This window comes from Brachycentrus maculatus, unplaced genomic scaffold (genome assembly GCF_059751285.1).
Source record: "Brachycentrus maculatus isolate JH-2025_06_01 unplaced genomic scaffold, ASM5975128v1 h1tg000370l, whole genome shotgun sequence".
Lineage (NCBI taxonomy): Eukaryota > Metazoa > Arthropoda > Insecta > Trichoptera > Brachycentridae > Brachycentrus > Brachycentrus maculatus.
In genome coordinates this window covers 2,395,354-2,414,932 of record NW_028281119.1, presented here as the reverse complement: position 1 = coordinate 2,414,932, position 19,579 = coordinate 2,395,354, and the positions used below count along the sequence as shown (strand labels likewise).

The 19,579-nt window shown below is 31.7% G+C and overlaps 2 protein-coding genes across 3 annotated transcripts in view; both read left to right on the top strand.

Moving 5' to 3' along the window:
* Positions 1-626: 626 nt before the first annotated feature.
* On the top strand, positions 627-4,851 carry LOC148303392 (uncharacterized). The gene is made up of 4 exons (XM_088270088.1): positions 627-1,164; positions 2,148-2,204; positions 3,243-3,311; positions 4,582-4,851. The coding sequence occupies exons 1-4, from the start codon at positions 762-764 to the stop codon at positions 4,590-4,592; spliced, it is 540 nt and encodes a 179-aa protein (XP_088126214.1). The 5' UTR covers positions 627-761; the 3' UTR covers positions 4,593-4,851.
* A 2,755-nt stretch (positions 4,852-7,606) lies between these two features.
* The window catches only part of LOC148303390 (CD151 antigen-like), a 278,505-nt gene continuing 266,532 nt past the window's right edge, over positions 7,607-19,579 (top strand). The window contains exon 1 of one of the 2 annotated variants that reach the window (XM_088270105.1): positions 7,607-7,964. The gene's annotated coding sequence lies outside the window, so the exon portion shown is untranslated. The remainder of the gene's footprint in view (positions 7,965-19,579) is intronic. The other variant, XM_088270106.1, reaches the window with a different exon arrangement.

The following is a 19,579-nucleotide window of genomic DNA, read 5'->3' as shown; positions in this document are numbered from 1 at the left end:
TTCATCCTGAAAATGAACCCCAAATAGAAACACTTACGCGACTGGAATCAAGATGATGCACCATCCCATACCAATGTTATCCATTTATGTTATCTTGTGAAATGATGAAATCCTTGAATTGAATAGATTAATCATAAGTGTTGGAGAAAATTAAAACGGTAAGAAATTTTTATCTTTGCGCATGGTTTTGGTTTTGAACCTATCCTATCTTATTTTTAAATGATTTAAACATGTATTTTTGATTGAAGTAAAGCGCTTATTCAATTGTAATTTTCTAATCCATTATAATGACCAAGTATAAATATAACTTAATAATTGTAATATGTAAGGATAAGGAAAGTTATTTCCAGTCCAGACGTTCAATTCATTTCACTAAAAAATAATTAATTATTCATAAAAATATCATTAAAAACTACTTTTTAATTTTTGTCATTTATTAATAGTAACTAGAATGTTTAAAATGATTTATATTATATTAACTAAATTAACTTGTTTTTTTACGAAGTTTTGTACGCTTATATAAACTATGCCTATAATAAATACGCTTTGCATTGTTTTCCGTGCAATTGATTAAAAATGTTTCATGATTATAACAAAAGAAAAATCAAATGGAAAAAATAAATTTATGATTACTTAGTAAATGCCGCCATTTAGTAAATAAAACTTAAATTAAAAATGGTTGGATTTTTTTTTGAAAAATATAGTTTTCGAATTGACATGAGACATTTTTAAGTACATTTAGTATAAGAAAGGATTGTAAAATGATTTCGTGGGCGCAGGAAGGAGAGGCCGTAGAAGGTGCTCCTCCCGCCGAAGGAGCGCCCCCTGCAGACGGAGCCCCACCGGCCGAAGGAGCCCCGCCGGCTGAAGGTGCGCCCCCAGCCGAGGGCGCGCCCCCTGCCGAGGGCGCGCCCCCCGCTGAGGGCGCACCTCCTGCCGATGGCGCGCCCCCCGCCGAGGGCGCCGCCCCCGCAGCGGCTCCCCCGGCTGAGGGCGCCCCGCCCGCGGAGGGCGCGCCGCCCGCGGAAGGTGCCCCCGCCCCGGCCGCACCGCCCGCCGATGGCGCCGCCCCCGCTGCCCCCGCCGCCCCCGCGGCCCCCGCCGAGGGTGCTCCGGCAGCCCCCGCGGAAGGAGCTCCAGCGGCAGCTGCTGCTCCAGCCGAAGGTAACAACAAATAAATAACTAAAATTCAATAAGATTAAATTAAAGCTCAACATACTTCAATAAATGCAACATAATTCTCTTTAAACCCAGGTAATATTTTAAGTTTTTTTTTGATATTTTTATATAAGAAATATTAGTTTTTCTTCCAATATACATATGGATATAAGTATGGATAGTTAACGAAGAAAAAAAAACATTTTTTTTTTAAAAACAAATCATATCACCTACAAAAATAAACAATAATAATATGTTTATATCCAAAATTAAACACGGTTACTGGATTGAATTCTACTTTTATTTACATATATATGATAATATCGTAGTCGTACAGGAGAAAGTCACCAACTGCCAAAACGTAAAATGTTCAGGAGGGCCATTTACCATAAGACACTATTTCATGGTAAGAAAATAAACACCAATGCAGTTAGTCATGTTTAACTAGTCAATATATTATACTTCAAAGTTTAAAATCCCTTTGGGATTTTTTCAGGGCAATATAAAGCTAATAAGATATCAAATAGTCAATGATCACGTTTTTGTAAAACAATGCACTCGGTCACTTTCTCCTGTATGACTACGATATGTGACGCGTTTCGTCTTATTAAAACATTATCAAACAAGAAGAGTGTTTGATAATGTCTTAATAAGACAAAACGCGTCACATATTATCATATATGTATATGTAAATAAAAGTAAAATTCAATCCAATAACCGTGTTTAATTTTGGACATATAACCCAATAATCCAATATGGAATTCTACCAACTATTTGCAGTTACAATTAAAAAAAAAAGATTTTAAAATAGATATGTAATTATATAAAGAAAACTCAACGATTAAAAAAAATAGTTAGAATATTCAATATTTTTTTTATACAATAGTAAATGCACCAATAGCCCCCATTTGAATTTAAGCTTAAAGCCGGCACTGTGTACAGGTACCCATTGATTAAAAAAATGTAAAATATGTATGAAATATTTACAGGAGCTCCCCCTGCTCCAGCGCCCGCTGCAGAAGCGCCACCGGCTGCGCCAGCGGAAGGTATGTAATATATTTAATAATAATTATTATGGAATAAGATCTTCGTATCTTCAATAATCATCTCGTTACAAAATAATGATATTTATAGAATAAAATAAGACATCAGACCAGTCTGATGATGTCGGTTACGACGAAACTCGGTTTCTGGTCAAATAAAATTCATCTGGAAAAAATTACATAGTTGTTATTTTATTCTATAAAATGGAGTTCTACTAAGAAATGTCACTACAAATCTTAAAAAAAATAATGATATTTTACAAGTTATTTTATTTTTATTATTTACAAGATATTTTATTTTTTGTAATTATTATATATTAAACAAACATTAAAAAAAAATCAATTTGAGACAGCTGCTGAATTGAAAAATAATCACTATAATTACAAGAAATTAAAGTTGAACTCAGCGCTATGATTTTTAAGTTGTTTTTTTTTTATTATTTAAGTTTTCATATTATTTTTTTACATCTCATCAAGGATGAAGAATATGGAAGTCTGGGCATTTACGGGGCTGACGACCGTCATAGGCTAGTTTAATCACTTTACACACGTGTAACATTACCCGATTCTACCCATTATTGACAACTACACTACTCAAATTCTTGGAAGTTCTATATATATGAACCAATTTAGAAACCTTGTTCTTGAATCACTAGAACTTCACTAGAGACATCTATTGGTGAGATGTAAAGAAGCTTTTTATTAATCAGAAACTCTTATATTGTGCGGTCCGAATCCTGAATTATAATCACACACATGAGAAACGCCAGATAATACCATTTTCATTTTTATTATTTAAGCTTATAACTTGACCAGATAATTTATTTACAACATTTTGAGTGTGTCCAAATACTTGTTCACAAAATCTGGATTATCTCCAATTACAGGGGTTATTTTCAAATAACTCCTGTAATTGGGGATAATCCAGATTTTATGAACAAGTATTTGGACACACTCAAAATGTTGTATGTAAGTTTTCAATTAAATTAAATTTTAAAAAAGGATATAGGATTTACGTAACAATAAATTAAATATTTGCAGCTCCCGCTCCCGCTCCCGCTCCGGCGCCCGCACCAGCGCCCGAAGCGGCCCCCGCCCCTGCAGCAGATGGTAGCTATTTTATTATTATTACCTAAACTTTAAATATTATACTATGTTAAATTTAATAAAAATTACTTTTAAACTAGAAACTAAAAAAAAATGCTTTGAGAAAGTTTATAATTCAAAAACACTCTTTTAACAATCATTATATGTTTTACTTCCATTTCAGTTAATTTAATCATGCGATTATGAGAGTTTATTTTTTTTATATATTTTTTAATTTATTTAATATAGTTGCATTTTTAAGTACAACATAATACAATTTCCAAACATTTATACATATGGCAAACTTATAGTTTTAGATTCGCTGTGCCTCTCTAAAAAAGAGACTGAGCTCTTGTGCTTGGAGAGGAACTTACACTCAAGGTTTAATGTCGTATAACATTAATGGTATAATAGTCTTTTTTATAATAGTATTTTTTTATAATAGTCTTAAGTTACTTCGCTACTTCATGACTACTGGTTACGGAATGATCATTCCATCATCAGGTTAAATGTATACTACATTTGACTTGATGATGGAAGTTTTTTTTAAAATTAGTATTAAACAAAGTGAACGATGAATGATAAAGAAAGTGTTATATTTCCATACCACAAAGTTAACAATCCTTTAATAAACAAAATATGATATTTTCTTTTTTAAATTTAATTATCCAATAAGTTTTATTTTTACACCGTCGTACGGTGTTTGAAAATGAACAAAGAAACGCGTGTCTCTTTAGATTTTAAGACATAGTGCGCTTGTGCACTACACGGAATTTTACCGTCCGGCAGTCGGGTTTTTTAAAAAATAAAAGCGACTACGACAGTTTAGCGTAATCGAATTTACTCGCACCGTGATCACGCACCGATCGAGCGCACCGATCCGAAGAATGAAAGACTAAAGCACAAGCTAATCCAAGCCAATCATCCGTTTTTATCATGCTAACTGAAGTGCCGGACGGTAAAATTCCGTGTAATGCACAAACGGCCATAGAGCGCTTGTGCGCTACACGGAATTTTACCGTCCAGCAGTTCGGTTAGCATGATAAAACGGATGATTGGCTTGTGCTTTTGTCCATCTTTATTCGGATCGGTGTACGATCACGGTGCGCGTGAACTCGATCACGTTAAACTGACGTAGTCGCTTTTAGTTGAAAAATCTTTACTACCGGACAGTAAGATTCCGTGTAGTGCACAAGCGCCCATAGTGATATTTATTAAGTAAAACTTAAATTAAAAATGGATTACCACAAAGTGACTGCCAAATCAATTAACGATGTTTTACTGTTATTTTCAGCCCCTGCCTGATTACCGAACGCGCAGTTCGTCCACTTGTCCGGTTGTGATGAAAGAAATCGACGTTATCACGACAGAGTCTGTCTTATTATCTATGCTTTTTATTTATTCCACGGATATTTTACGAAACTTTTTGAAAGCTGTCGCTTTGTTTATGTTTATACGCAATAATTGTAATTATTTTTATTTGTTATTTTCAGCTGAAAGTAATTTTAGGTTTTATGTTTAAAAAATACTACTATACGTAAAATAAAAACGCATTTTGTTAAAATGAGTGTCTTATTTTCTAAACTTTCCTTGACATTATAAAATTTACATGGTACCAAAAAAAAGTTATTCAACTTTATGATTTTTAATTATGTAATTTAAAAAAAACTTACTATCACACCGCTTCCCTGTAAGGGTAGACAGAGAGAACAGAACGCCACACCTATCTTTTTTTCCAAACGATCATCGCCTTTTTACATTCATGCATACATACCTATGCATGCATTCTCCTCATACATACCCCCCATCATTCCGACATGATTATTTTCAACTATTTGATATGCTTGATCATGCCATGTTTTCCTCGGTCTTCCGCAGAAGCAGACTTCTATTTCAAACTACATTCGCCTTATAAACTTGTTTTACTGTTCTTTCTTCACTTATTTGATTCACATGCCCAAAACTTCTCAACACACCTTTCTTTATTTCAACTTTAAAACGTATCTCACCTTGCATACTTTCCTTATATCGCCATTCCAATATGTATTAAACATCGTTTTGCCGCACATTCGTCTAAGAGATTTTATAACTTGTAATTAATATTTTGCTTTATACGCACTCGTCTCTTGACATAACCCAATAATTATATCGACCGGTTTTCTGAAACGAAAAGCTTCATCCGCAAGAGTAATTGAAATAAGATGAAGCTGTTTCCTTAAAAACCGGTCAACATTGTAGTTAAATAATAATCGAATTAAATGAACCATACAGTAAATTAAAGCAAATTGATATAATAAATTGCTTACGAAAATATATTGTTAAAAAAGTAAAGTTAAGAATAACAAGATAAAGAAAAGAATACGGGTGTTTTCAAAATCCATGATATCCGTAGGTTAAGTCAAATAATGAGAAATTTTGGTAAAACTGTTATTAACTAACTATATCGATTTGCAGTAAGAATTAAATGATGCCCAAATAAATAATTATCGATGAATTTAATACATCTTGGGACACATAATACCTCTCTAGGACACAGGAACATGCAAAAATTAATTATCAACGCCAAAGAAAACATAACTTGTATTTTTATTTTTAAACGAGAGTTATAAGCACTAATGCCAGTCCTAAGGCAGCAATGTCTTAGGGACGGTATTTTTTGCATTAAAATAACATTTTAAAATATATATTTTTTAATATTTGAGCCTAAATTTTCCGTCTCGTGGACGAAAAATGTTAAATTCTAAATGTTCTGAATTATTTTGAAAATTTGATAAGTTCAAGAGCCATTTTTTCGTCAATTTTTTTGTTTTTGCTGTTGATGTTGTTTTTTTGTAACCGCGTAAGGTGGTTATATCGGTATTAAACTAAATGAAAAAATATCTATTCAATTTTTTTTCTTAGTCATATACTTACATATGTATAGTAAAAATGTACCATATATCATTTTTATGCCTTTACATATATTAAGAAGCATGTGCTAAAATGTGTAAGTAACTATCAGACATCTTGTTTTTTGCTTTGATATTATTTTTAATTATGTACGATTTACAATATAAACTTTATCTAATAAAAAAAACATAAACCTTAAATTAAGCGAATTCAATGTTTTGTACAACGAAGCTTAAAGGACATTGAAAGCTGTCCCACCGCATGCCCAGATCTGATACAGAAGCATGTAGGCTTCCTGACAGATCTGTTCTTGCAAAGCAATTTTTTTTAAATAAGTTGCGAAATTTTTTGGAAATGTAAAACAATATAAAATTGTATCCCGATTTTACTGTGAATTTACGTTTAAAAGCTTTTAATAAACCTGTCACTGCCAATCTAAATAAATACAAGTTTGTAAATCCGTCACCAAATTTTCTAGAAGTACCCCGGTGCAGGCAGTGAAAGTGATTAGTATTCAGTTCAATTAGTCAGCTAGATCCGACTCCGACCCGACGCTGGCCGGTACATAGACGCCCACAACCCCGACCAGCACAGCAGACAGACACGGAGCATTGCAAAGACATTTACAGAGAATGGTCAGCCATCATATTTCCACTCAACCAATATTCATCCGCAATAGAGTGTCGTTGAATAATGGTTGAGTGAAGGTTAAAGGACATGAAAATATGCTATAATAACGGATACAGAACCTTAATGAAGTTACTCCGACACTGCAGCGTGAGTGGTATGTTTGCCACAGCACGCCTACTACAGTGGGATGGGCTATTAAGGCACCGAGTGGCAGGCTTTCGGGAGAAGCTGATGAAGAGCTCCAACCTCATCATAAAGCGGCTTGTGGAGCACAGATGGGAGCTGGACATGTGGCGGCACTGGAGCACAGTGCTGCGTTTGCCAGCGAGCTGATCTGCATCTACTACATCTCTCCAAAAATGTTTACATAATTTTTTCTTTGTTTCGCCGTTCTCTTATTTATTTGTTTTTTTTTTGTATTAATTATTGTAATTTTAATTTCATTTTATAAAAAAAACGTTATAAAACATAAACGGCTGACTAAGTATTGCAACCACCACTAATAAGTAAAGATTTATTATTATTATTATAATTCCTTTTAGTAGTAAAAACGAACACTTTAAATATATTTTAAACATTTAATATTTTGGGTATCGTAAATTTGGTATAATTACGATTTATCGAGTTCTATTTGAATTCTATGACCAAAAATTCCAGACAGACTTCTTTTCCACTGTCACGTTTCCGCTATCAGCCAGTAGATGGCGCTAGTGTCTACGTGAGCCTTCCCGCCATAGACGAATGCGCGCCAAACTCGATTTTACGTGCCCGCTATAGGTATAGGTTGGGTAGGTACTCTCATATAATTCCGCTCCGTGTTTTGATCCTCGGCTTCTCGGTTTCAGTTTGTCGAGACGGGTCGACTGGTCGGTAGTTTTCACGTCGCTCGTTCCGAGAATTTGACGTTTCGCGCGTGTTTGTTTTGAAAAAAAGAAAACAAACAACCCGCCGTTCCGAATTTGAAAATTAAGAAATAATTCGCGGTTTTTATGAACATACTATTAAAAAAACTTTTACGAACTTATAAGAAGTGAATATAAAATTAAAAACAAAGTTATCAGTGGGTTTTGAAGTATTGAGTTTATTACAGTGATTTATTGCGAATTAATGGAATTGTATGAATAAAATACGGAACTGAATTGTTTCCTTACGGCACAGGTATGCAACATTTTTTTTTGTATTATTAGTAGTTAACTAGGATTATCGTGTTTAATTCGCTACATTGTCGACCTTGGAAAAATGCATGCATAATTTTAATTAAATTATTTTCTGAGCAGTATGTTATGAAATTATTTATGGCATAGGATTAAGACAATATTTTTTGTTTTCATTAATTACTGTTATTAATTCATCATGCCATTAAACTCTTCATTTTTAACCATATTTTGGAACACTATTTGTAATCTTTTGTCTCTAAGATGAAAACTTTGACGGTGACAAATTTAAATGATATTTAAATTTATTTAACGTTATTAATAAAAATAAAAATTGACAAAAATGAAAATCATTTATTCTAAATAGCTATAACATACTTATCAGTATGGATTTTTTTATGGTCCATGGAAGCTTGGATCTCTTTTAGAATCTCAAAACTCAAAATTTTTGCTATCACCAAGTTTCGTAGTATAACTGCTACGAAATGGCTGCAAAGACAGAGTGGTGTGGTGACCTGTTATCTCTACCTACCCTTGGGTAGAAAAGGCATCATGGTTAAATACATTCATGGCCAATGTTGAAAAATGAGAGAATTGAAAAAAAAAAAACGCAACAGTGATAAGAGTCACGAAAATCTGGATTTAGACTATACTAGACTGATTTAAACTGTACTAGACTAAAAGAAAAACTGGTAAAAGTATTTGAGTGTGTCCAAATACTCGTTCACAAATTTAGATTTTCTTCACGGAGTTATTTTTACATTTTGACATCTCAACATAGATGAAGAAGAATATGGAAGTCTGGGTTTTTACAGTTTGTTTACAAATAAAGAGTCTCTGCTTAATGAAAGTTTCCTTGATCCAACATAGATGGCTGTTGTGAACTCACATGTACTGTGTCACGAGATTGAACAACATATCTAGGAATTCCAAAAAATTTACAAGTGTGGTTGTCAATCATGGGTAGAATTGGTGAATGATGCACGTGTGTAAAGTGATCTTTTAAGTGATTTTCATATTCTATTTTATTCATTTTATATAATAGAATATGGAAGTCTATATTTATTTATTTATTTATTTAAACTTCATGTACAGAAAAGAAATAAGTACATTAGCGGGTTTATTGCTAAAAACAATATTTTCCAACCAACTAAAAATACACTAATGATATTGATCAAAACGTTTGATAGCATATATAATAATAATAAATAAAACAATTATCAGCACCCCAATGGTGCATAGGGCACTGCTTTATATAAACGCAGTGTTATCTTGATCGTTTACACATTAAGGAAAGGTGATCAGCCCTCCGCTTCAGGTACCAGTCCAGGGTAATATTGAATAAATATAACAGTGAAAAAAATCACGTATATTTATTTGACCCCCCCTGGGAATCGAACCCGGGACCTCCAGAACGGTAGCCGAGCGTGCTGACCATTAAACTACGGAGGAGCATATATAGCTGTTTGCAATCAGATGGTAGATAGTACAAATCGACAATAAAAAAAAACATTAAAAAATAAGGAGGACAATAAGGAGGGAAAAGGAAAACGGGAGTTTACATTATATCAAAAAAAATATTATAAACCTGGTCACCCACCTAATTGAATAATAAATCAAATTATTGTTGCATACTTGTTAGAAATTTCACAATATTTTTTTAAATAATGTAAATGAACGTCTCGTCACGGGTTCTGCTTAGTTTCATAAAAATTAATATGATTTTTGACATCTCATCAAAGATGAAGAAGAATATGGAAGTCTGGGTATTTACGGGGCTTACGACCGTCATAGGCTGGTTTAAGTGATCACTTTACACACGTGTAACATTCACCAATTCTACCCATTATTGACAACCACACTACTCAAATTCTTGGAAGTTCTATATATATGAACCAATTAAGCCGTAAAAATTAATTAAATTAGGTCGTAAGCCCCGTAAATGCCCAGACTTCCATATTCTTCTTCATCTTTGATGAGATGTCAAAAATAATATGAAAATAACTCCTGTAATTGGAGATAATCCAGATTTTGTGAACAAGTATTTGGACACACTCAAAATGTTGTAAAATTAATATGTATTAAAAAAACTTATATATCAAAACGTAAAATCTTATGAGTTTATGAACTGCAATATCAGAGATTTTTTCGGTAACTAGTAAGTATAAGTATAAGTAAGGATATAGAAGAGAAAAAGGTACAAAATTTTATTAGAGATTAACAATTTTCAGGGCCAACCTTCGTGGTAAGCCAAGATATGGTTACAATGGCACTTTTTGCCTGTACACTACTCGTACGAGCCAAGTAGGCACTTTGTTGAAGTTGGCACTTCCTGAATAAGTGTGTATTGTTATCAAGTTTATGGCCGGACGTAAAGATTTTTTTACCTTCACTAGAGGCACGAGGTATAGAACTACACTATTGTTAGGTGCCTACCTGCTGAAAATAATGGAATTTAAAAGCAATCATACAAATTAAAAAATCTATTATAATTGGTTTTACTTATTGATTTGGCGTTTAATTTGTAGAACTCCATTTTAATTTATGTATTAATTTTAAATCAAACACAGATTTTTTGAGTCTACTACAGTAAAGTTGTAAGTTGTATTTTATTAACAAAAACACATAAAAATTATATTGTGACAATTGTTTCGCCTTGTTAGGGCATTATCAAACGAATCGTTTTATAAAAATTATTATATATATTTGGTTTTATAAAAAATTTCGCATTAAGATATATTGCTAAATTGCTAATAGGGTTTCTCCCCATTCTTAAAATTTATTTTTCAAAACATTTTTTAACATTTTGCAGAGCGTACGACCTGTCATAGGCTGGATAAATTAACCACTATAAACATATTGATATCTCAACATAGATGAAGAAGAACATTGTCATTGTCATATTTTCAGGCGATTCCTAGAATGAAAAAATAATCCGGGGCTCGGATCTTGCAAACACTCAAATAACAAGGACTCTGCTAAATAAAAGCTTTTGCAACCACAGATGGCTCCAATGAACTCACTTGTACAGTGTCATGATATTGATTATATACATGTATGAAGGAGTTCCTAAAAAGTGAGTAGTGTGGTTGTCAATCATGGGTAGAATGGTGAATATTTCTCGTATGTAAAGTGATCACTTAACCAGCTTATAACAGGTCATAAGCCCCCTAAATACTCAGACTTCCATTTACTTCTTGATCTATAGTGAGGTGTCAGAAATGTTAGAGTTTTTTTCTATTTTTATTTTTTGTATTGAATGTTTTATTTCGGGTAAATAAATTGTACTCTAGACAATTTGGCATAGTGCACGAAATTATTTAGAACTCGCACGTAACTGGGTAGGTACTGTTAGATATAGGTCTACATGTAGGTACTATCTATGAACTTACGTACTTATCTATGTATTGCAGTGGTTCTTAACCGGTACTCCGCGAAATTGTTAAAACCAAAATGTAATATTGGCTCACAAGATTTTGAGTGTTTCCAAATACTTGTTCACAAAATCTGGATTATCTCCAATTACAGCAGTTATTTTTATATTATTTTTTGACATCTCATCAAAAATTAAAAATTTTCATATTATTCTTCATCTTTGATGAGATGTCAAAAAATGATATGAAAATAAATCCTTTAATTGGAGATAATCCAGATTTTTTGAACAAGTAATGGACACACTCAAAATGTTGCAAATAAATTATCTGGTTAAATTATAAGCTTAAATAATAAAAATGAAAATGATATTTTCTGGCGTTTCTCATGTGTGTGATTATAATCCAGGATTCGGACCTCACATGCAAATATAAGAGTTTCTGCTCAATAAAAAGCTTCTTTTCATCTCACCAATAGATGTCTCTAGTAAAGTTCTAATGATTCAAGAGCAACGTTTCGAAATTGGTTCAAAATGTAGAACTTCCAAGAATTTGAATAGTGTGGATGTCAATAATTGGTAGAATTGGTGAACGTTACACGTGTGTAAAGTGATCACTTAAACCTGCCTATGACGGTCGTCAGCCCTGTAAATGCCCAGACTTTCATATTCTTCTTCATCTTTGATGAGATGTCAAAAAATAATATTGGCTCATTAACTGTGCGGTTTGAGTTGCAAATATAATGGCTAGATGGTAGCACGCTTGCAAAGTGAAGTTGTTGCGCTCATCTTACAACAGCGGTCAAGATATCTTTGATTCTAAATCATCATACTCAAAACAGATGAAACTATCATGGAGTTATGTGTAGCATTTTATACAGGCTATGCTTTATCAATTGTAGGTTCATTAAAAGGATTTGTGACACTTGATTTGTGAACCTTGACTTAGCAATTTGGATGAAGAAATGAGAGTAGCTATATCAAATATTAGACCTAATATCACTGAAAAAAGCTAAAAGCTGATAAGCTTAGGTGTTACATTAAAAAAAATCGCCGGAAAAAGTTTCATTGGAGTATTTAAAAAAAATCTAATTTTTGACTTGTCTAATAAAATAATCAGTTTCATTTTTAATAAAAAAATATTTTAATGTTTTTTGGATCTTTAGTTTTGGTGTAGGTACCACTAATTATCCTTATGATCAAAAGTGCTCCCTGACTTCAAAAAGGTTCAGAACCACTGAAGAATTGAGTCCCGTCTTGGAATCAAAGGATCACTCGAAGTTGGAGCATTGAGGAATTTCTGCTTAATCCATCGGATAGGAAACCCGAAGGATTACGTAATTCACCGTAAATGAATCTTGGTAAATTCACAAAAATAAATGAATGGGTGAATCTCAAAAGCACAATTAGGATTTTATCCGATCGGAAATGCCCGGCCTTTTGTAAATAAACCGTGATATTACATGTAATGAAAATATTTCATATTTATTATGTAGGACCATAACACAATTTTATTAGCCATTAACAGAACTTGGGGACATTATAATGTTGCGAGAAATAAGCTCCCGAATTTGTTTCCACTTTCTGTACACATGTACCTGACGGGCATCTCTCTTTTTGTCATATAATTTTATACTGTTAATCCCTCTAGTCATTAGACGGATGAACAACATAAAACATAGAACAGTGGATGAATTGAGAAAAAAAGACTAGTGCACTTTTCAAGTGTTGCGTGATATCTGTCAATATTCGGTGTAATGAAAAAAATAACATTTTTTTTGCCTAATATTGGTTAAGGATTGTTTAAATAAAAAAGGAATTACCCGCAAAGCTTCTATTAGAGGCTTGTCTTCAGGTAGGATAGTAAAGATAGAGAAGGTAAATGCGAAAGATATAGCACAAATACCCAGACCGATTGAAAATAAATCTTTTTTTAATATATTTTGCACTTGGCGGGAATCGAACCCGAGACGCCAGTTTTGTAGTCCAGCGTATACCCAACTACGCCACAGCGCCAAATGACAAATAAATAGTAATAAAAATGAATTTTTATATTATTGTTAAAAAATAATAAAAAGAACGTTATTTTTACGATATATGCGTGCCATGACCCTTAATATTGACATGTCTTCAATTAATTGCGCGTAAAGTAATGTAATCTTGAACCGACCAATATACGGTTACTATATATTTAAAGAATATAGCGATTTGACCTTCATATAAGTATTCATAAATTATTTAACTGAACGAATTGCCATCCTGAAAAAATATGGTATTAAGCTAAAGTAATTTATTAAAAAAAAATTAAACCGAGGAGGGTTACATACAGGGGGATGAATTTTCGTTACAAGGTCATACATTTAACATGATTACAGAATACGTCCTCTAGATATTTAGGTATTGAAAGCGAAGATGGTGTATATACTGAAGATTAAGGGCAGTAGCAAGCTCGCATTATCAAACCTTTATTTCTATATGCACACGTTTACATACAGGGCGCAATTCTTTTACATAAATATAATTCACGCGCTTTTCTGACCCTTTTCGCAACCAAAGAAGTATGTCAACTGTTTTTTAGACAAGGCAACATAAGTAAATATATTTTTGATTTCGATAAATAAAGCTTTTATTTAGATATTTTTAATTAAAAAAAAATAATTACGATAGTTTGGTCAAAATAGTAATTAATAATTAAATCACGAATTAACTACGAAAAACACTTTACTCGTAAATCGACGGAAATCCCTAACGTGATATAATCTCTGAACATTCATGTCGACATCTGAATCGTTTTAAAGTGGTTTTCTTTTCTGCGGAAAAGACATATTTTACGTAAATTCAAGGAACAAAGGTTGTTTGTAAAATGTGTTATATACCATAGTATCATGGCTGGGAATTATATGATTACGACGTATTTTATTTTGTGTCTCTTTTAAGTGTTTTTTCAAGTTTTGTCCCGTACTTTCCGGCTATTTCCTCCACAGCTCTTCGGAAGATCATTTTTATGGGTGGTCCGGTGTTGAACAAAGGACTATGCTAGTAAAATAATATCTTCCGACGCGGAAACTAGATTTTATAGACATTTCGTGGGGTATACAACGCTTCTCCTCTCTTGGACATAAAAAATCATTAATTTTTCCAAGAGAAAGTTGAAATTAACTTTCAAAAGCACAATAGAAGAGTTAGCACAAAAATACAAATATGGAATTTCATAACCATGAGTCGTTCTTGGTTGTATCACCGTCTTTATATAAGTCAACATTTTCTTTATTAAAATACTTTATTTGGTCCCCGGAATATTTTTTTTATAAATATTTATGTTATTATGTGTTTATTGTTGTTTAAATATTATTTTTCAAATTATTACCCATAAACTAGACTACTTACTAAGATATATTTTTTATTTATAATCAATGCCGTGTCTCTCCAAAGAAGAGACTTTGGTGTTGTGTTTGGAGAGGAACTTCACTGACTATTTATTTATTGTACTGAATTAAGGACTTGCTTATTGTTTTAAATATATATTTTTATTTCTTAAGAATTTTTATTTATTTTTAATATTGCTTATTTTAGCATATTTTTACTTAGTACTTTTATGTCTTCTATATTTTTCATATCGGTAGGTGGGCTATTGAAATACAGACACACACACAAATAAACACATTCGCACATATACACACACACATACTTGTGTTTATATATTGCGTTATATAAATCTTGTGTTTCAAAAAAAATTTTTATGTACTTTAATATTATTTACTTGCCTTTGTACTGTTCCGTTTAGTACTTACCTATTTATATATCTATTCAACCGAAGGGTTGTAAATTAAGCACAAGAACCCTTAGTGAATTAACTAAGGTAATTGATTAAATGGTTAAACTTGACCCTCCTCTGTAGATACCATAAATTCTCGTACTTAAATGAAAATAAGTTTTAAAATAAATTCTCTTTCACCCACCGCGTACCGCAGCGAATCTTTCTTATGTACTTTCTCCACGTTATTAAAAAAAAGTAACATGTAATCGTTTAATAAAATTTTGATTAATATTATTAAATTTGCCAATTATTATTAAAAATATAGTTTTTGGAAGCGAAATAGCTATCATTTAAGGACCTGAAAACAAGTGATAATTTGATAACATTACAAATATCGAATTAACATATCGCTCACTCCTTTCAAGAACGCCATAAATCAAAAATCGACAATTTTCAGTTGAGCATGTTTTCGGAATGCCCAGAAAATGTTCTATATCCCAGCAAAAGAGGCATATTTTTAGCTTAATATTTACCCGCTACAGGGCAGAAAATGTTGTTTTTGCAATTTGAAGAAAATGTATTCTTTAATTATTTTTTTAAATACTCCAAATATTTTTCAAATGGAGAAAAAACCTTCAGGTTTTACCTAAAAAAATCTGTTGCACAGTAAAAAGTTCAATAAGTGGCTTGATATTTATTTTAAAACATTGTGTTATATTTTTAAACATTAAAAACGTTCTCCTGAATAATCAAGTTTTTTGATTTATGACGTTGTTGAAAGGAGTGAGCGATATGCTTTTTTATTTCATTGTACATGTGTATTTTTCTGTACAGATCTCAATAAAAATTAGAACCGATTCTCCTCTAGATTTATTTTATTAACAAGCTTACATTTATTTTTGTAATAAAAAGTGATAATAATTCTTTTTCTCTATAGTATCTTCGTACACAAGTATTTGGACTTGTTTTTTTCGTGTCAAATCGTTAGAATTATTTATCATCAAACAATTGGAATTCTCTTGTGATTATCTGTCCTAGTGTGTGGTTCATGTCTTGGCCTATTGTGTACCGGACACATTGTTCATTCGGCGTGTGTATGTGACAAATAGAAACCATGAAAAATATAGATCCGCCTTAAAATTGTACGTTTGTAAGGATTACGGTTTGAGGATGGCCTCTCGGATGTGAAAGGAATTCCTTAATATGGAAAAATAGCTTTTACGTCAAGACGGACTATTTAGTTTTTAAGGATAGTAAGATTTCAAATGTATTTTTCGTATGGTACATGTTCGTATATTATACCTACTTCGATTACATATACATCACGTGACTATTTAATATATAAAGATCTAATTTTAGTTCGGGTTTGTTGCACATTTTTAATTAGAGTGGGGTTTTTTTTTAAAATAAATATAAAATAAGCAAACAATTCTGATAATCTTTATAAAATTAAACAACTTTGTTTTAACCACTTTTTAATTGGTACACTTTATCCAACCGGTTTCGACAAGAACCTTGTCATCATCAGGGTTTATGTACTAAATTATAAAGTTTATAAAATGTGCCACAAAGTATCTGCGAAAAACATTCAAGAAATTCTGATAATGATTATAAATTTGAGTAGTGTGTTTGTCACTCATGGGTAGAATTGGTTAATGTTGCACGGTATATAAAGTGTACACTTAACCAGCCTATGACAGATCATAAGCCCTGTAAATACCCAGACTTCCATATTCGTCTTTATCTATGTTGACATGTAAACAAATCGGATAATATTATACTTGTCTCAACTTGGAATGAAACCTCTATCGTTTTTTTATACATGAAGGAAGATGGAAGTCTGAGTATCCAAGGGCTTACGACCTGTTTGGCTGGCTTAAGTGATCACTTTATATATTTGTGTAATGTTCACTATTGTGCCCATTATTGAACTTCCATATTGTTTTATTTTTTGAAACTTGTATAAATGCAATGCTGGTGGATGATTTCACCTGATCGTTTTTTTTAAACATAAAAAATCTTTTGTTTTAAACGTTCTTTTGAAAACCACCAGAACCAAGAAATGCGCAACAAATGTTAAGCACTTAAACTTTATCCTTGTTTTGTAAAAAAAATACCATATTTTCATGTTTCAAATCACTTATTGAAGATTATTAGTAAATATATGACGATATAACAAAGGCAAAATAAAGGAATGGGTAAATGATCAAGAGTGAATTTTATAAATTTTTAAAAATGTTTATATTCTTAATTTTTCTCTCTTTTCGTGTGTATATTAGGTTAAAATCGTAAAAAAACAATTTAAAAAAAGTATTAAAAAAGAACTCCACCGACAAGACACACAAGGTGGCTTGGTGGGTCTCTGCAAAAAAAATCGAATATGTAAAAATTGTGATTTTAATAAATGTATACAAATAAAAAAAATTAAAATAAATAGTAATTTAACACATTTTGTAAAATATAAAAAATTACAGTTTGTTATTGCGAATTAAAGTATCCAGAATTTGACACTGTCTAAACATATTTTATGATATAAAGTCAAGGTCTAGGCAGTTTATCTTTAGATTTGGCAACCGTTACAAACGTATCAACGGAGGTTTGAACTTCTAACGCAGGTTTAACCTTTGAAATCACGCAATTTCAACTCGAGTTGTCTATTAGCTACTAAAAATATGTATAATTCTCAATATTAGTAATATTTAAAGCATTTACTTTGTGATTAGTCATTTTTACTTATTTATGTTGGTCTTCGGGTCGACCAAAAATCGCATGTGTTAAACATTTTGTGTAGTTTTTTAAGTGTGTAAATGGTGCTATGGTGGTGAAGTGTGGTATTGTTTGCATGCTGTAGTAGTGATTGTCCTGACAAAGAGACCGGTAGACATAAAAATCTCGGTGAGTGGTTATATAATAATATTATTAACATTTTTGTAAGAAATAAATAAATAAAAATATGTGTTTAAAGTGTGCTTTTTTGATATTTAGAAACACTGATGAGTTTAATATCTGATATGTAAGGTAATAATTTTTCATCAGCTTTAAAAAATTACATTTCCTTTATAGAAATTCAGTTCATATTTTCATCAAAACGAAGAACATAGATCCCGGTGAATGGAAGCATATACGTTATTAGCAATCATTTTTGGACTTTGTGAAGAAAAAAATGGTTTTTGTAAAACCAAATATCGCTTGGCGTCATTGCATGTCAAATGTCTTAAGCAGATTTTTTTTTCAATAAGATGTTATCATGGGACACCTTCCATGGGATACCAGCACATTAACACAGATTATGCCCTCATTGACTTGAGAATATATGAGGGGATATGTGGTTTTTAATATGAAAAATATGTTGTTTGAATTTTAAAACGCTTTCATTTAAGAAAACCCGCATTTTGGACATAACAGAGCAATACACGCCATTTTAAACATTGATCATGGCGGACAGTGTATTTATTTATTTATTTTATTTTAATGTTAAATTTTGATAACTGCAAAAATATTCTATGGAGAAATCAATTAAATGTGTGCTCTTTTAATATTTTTTTTATTATTTGACAGTTTAAACCAATTTAATATAATTTCTAATAATACAATCGTATAATTTTAGTTGCGCTGAGCCTCTCTAAAATAGAGACTGAGCTCTTGTGCTTATAGAGGGACTTTTTGTTGCTGTTGTTATTCATATATATATATTTTTTTATTTTATTTATTTTTTAAAGTGACATTCATTTAAAAAATATATACATTTAACTAAACTGAACCACAGTAACGCGTGGCCGGTTACAGCCATCATGTTATTGTTATGTAAAATTTGAACCTTGATTCCAATAAAAATGACATATTTTGCAGTCACTGTATTTTATTTATTGTAATTACCTATCTTTAAATATGTATGTGGTAAAAAAAAATATATTTTTAATGGAAAAACTCCAGAATATTGTAAGAATAGAGTGTAGGAGTTAAGAGTAGAGTTGACCTCGTTAATTTTAGTACGACATTATATAAGTATAACACATGCCTTTCTATTAAGACGCTAACACGGATTCTCACTTACGAACTCTATAAATAATAGATTATCGGTCATAATATCCCATTCTGTTCAATGTACAATACTGCGTACACATTTTTTACCCAGGTATGTAAGTGAGTTTATTAATTTATTTATATATATAAATATATATATATATATATATATATATATATATATATATATATATATATATATATATATATATATATATATATATATATATATATATATATATATATATATATATATATATAAAGGGTCCGCCAAATAACCTTTTTTTTTTGAAAATGCTATAAAAAACATCGAGTGTAGCTTCGGCTGTGTGGCACGTAGCGCCGTCCTGTTGAAACCAAATGTTGCCAATATCCTCCTCTTCAATTTTTGTGAACAAAAATCCGTTCAACATGGCCCGATAACGATCGCCATTGACTGTAACGGCCACTCCTTGCTCATTTTCAAAGA

What these genes read in the sequence shown, in the direction of transcription:
- LOC148303392 (XM_088270088.1), top strand. Translation starts at nt 762, where the DNA reads ATGATTTCGTGGGCGCAGGAAGGAGAGGCCGTAGAAGGTGCTCCTCCC. An exon ending in AGCTGCTGCTCCAGCCGAAG is followed by an intron (nt 1,165 to 2,147) that starts GTAACAACAAAT and finishes AAATATTTACAG; the next exon opens with GAGCTCCCCCTGCTCCAGCG. An exon ending in ACCGGCTGCGCCAGCGGAAG is followed by an intron (nt 2,205 to 3,242) that starts GTATGTAATATA and finishes AAATATTTGCAG; the next exon opens with CTCCCGCTCCCGCTCCCGCT.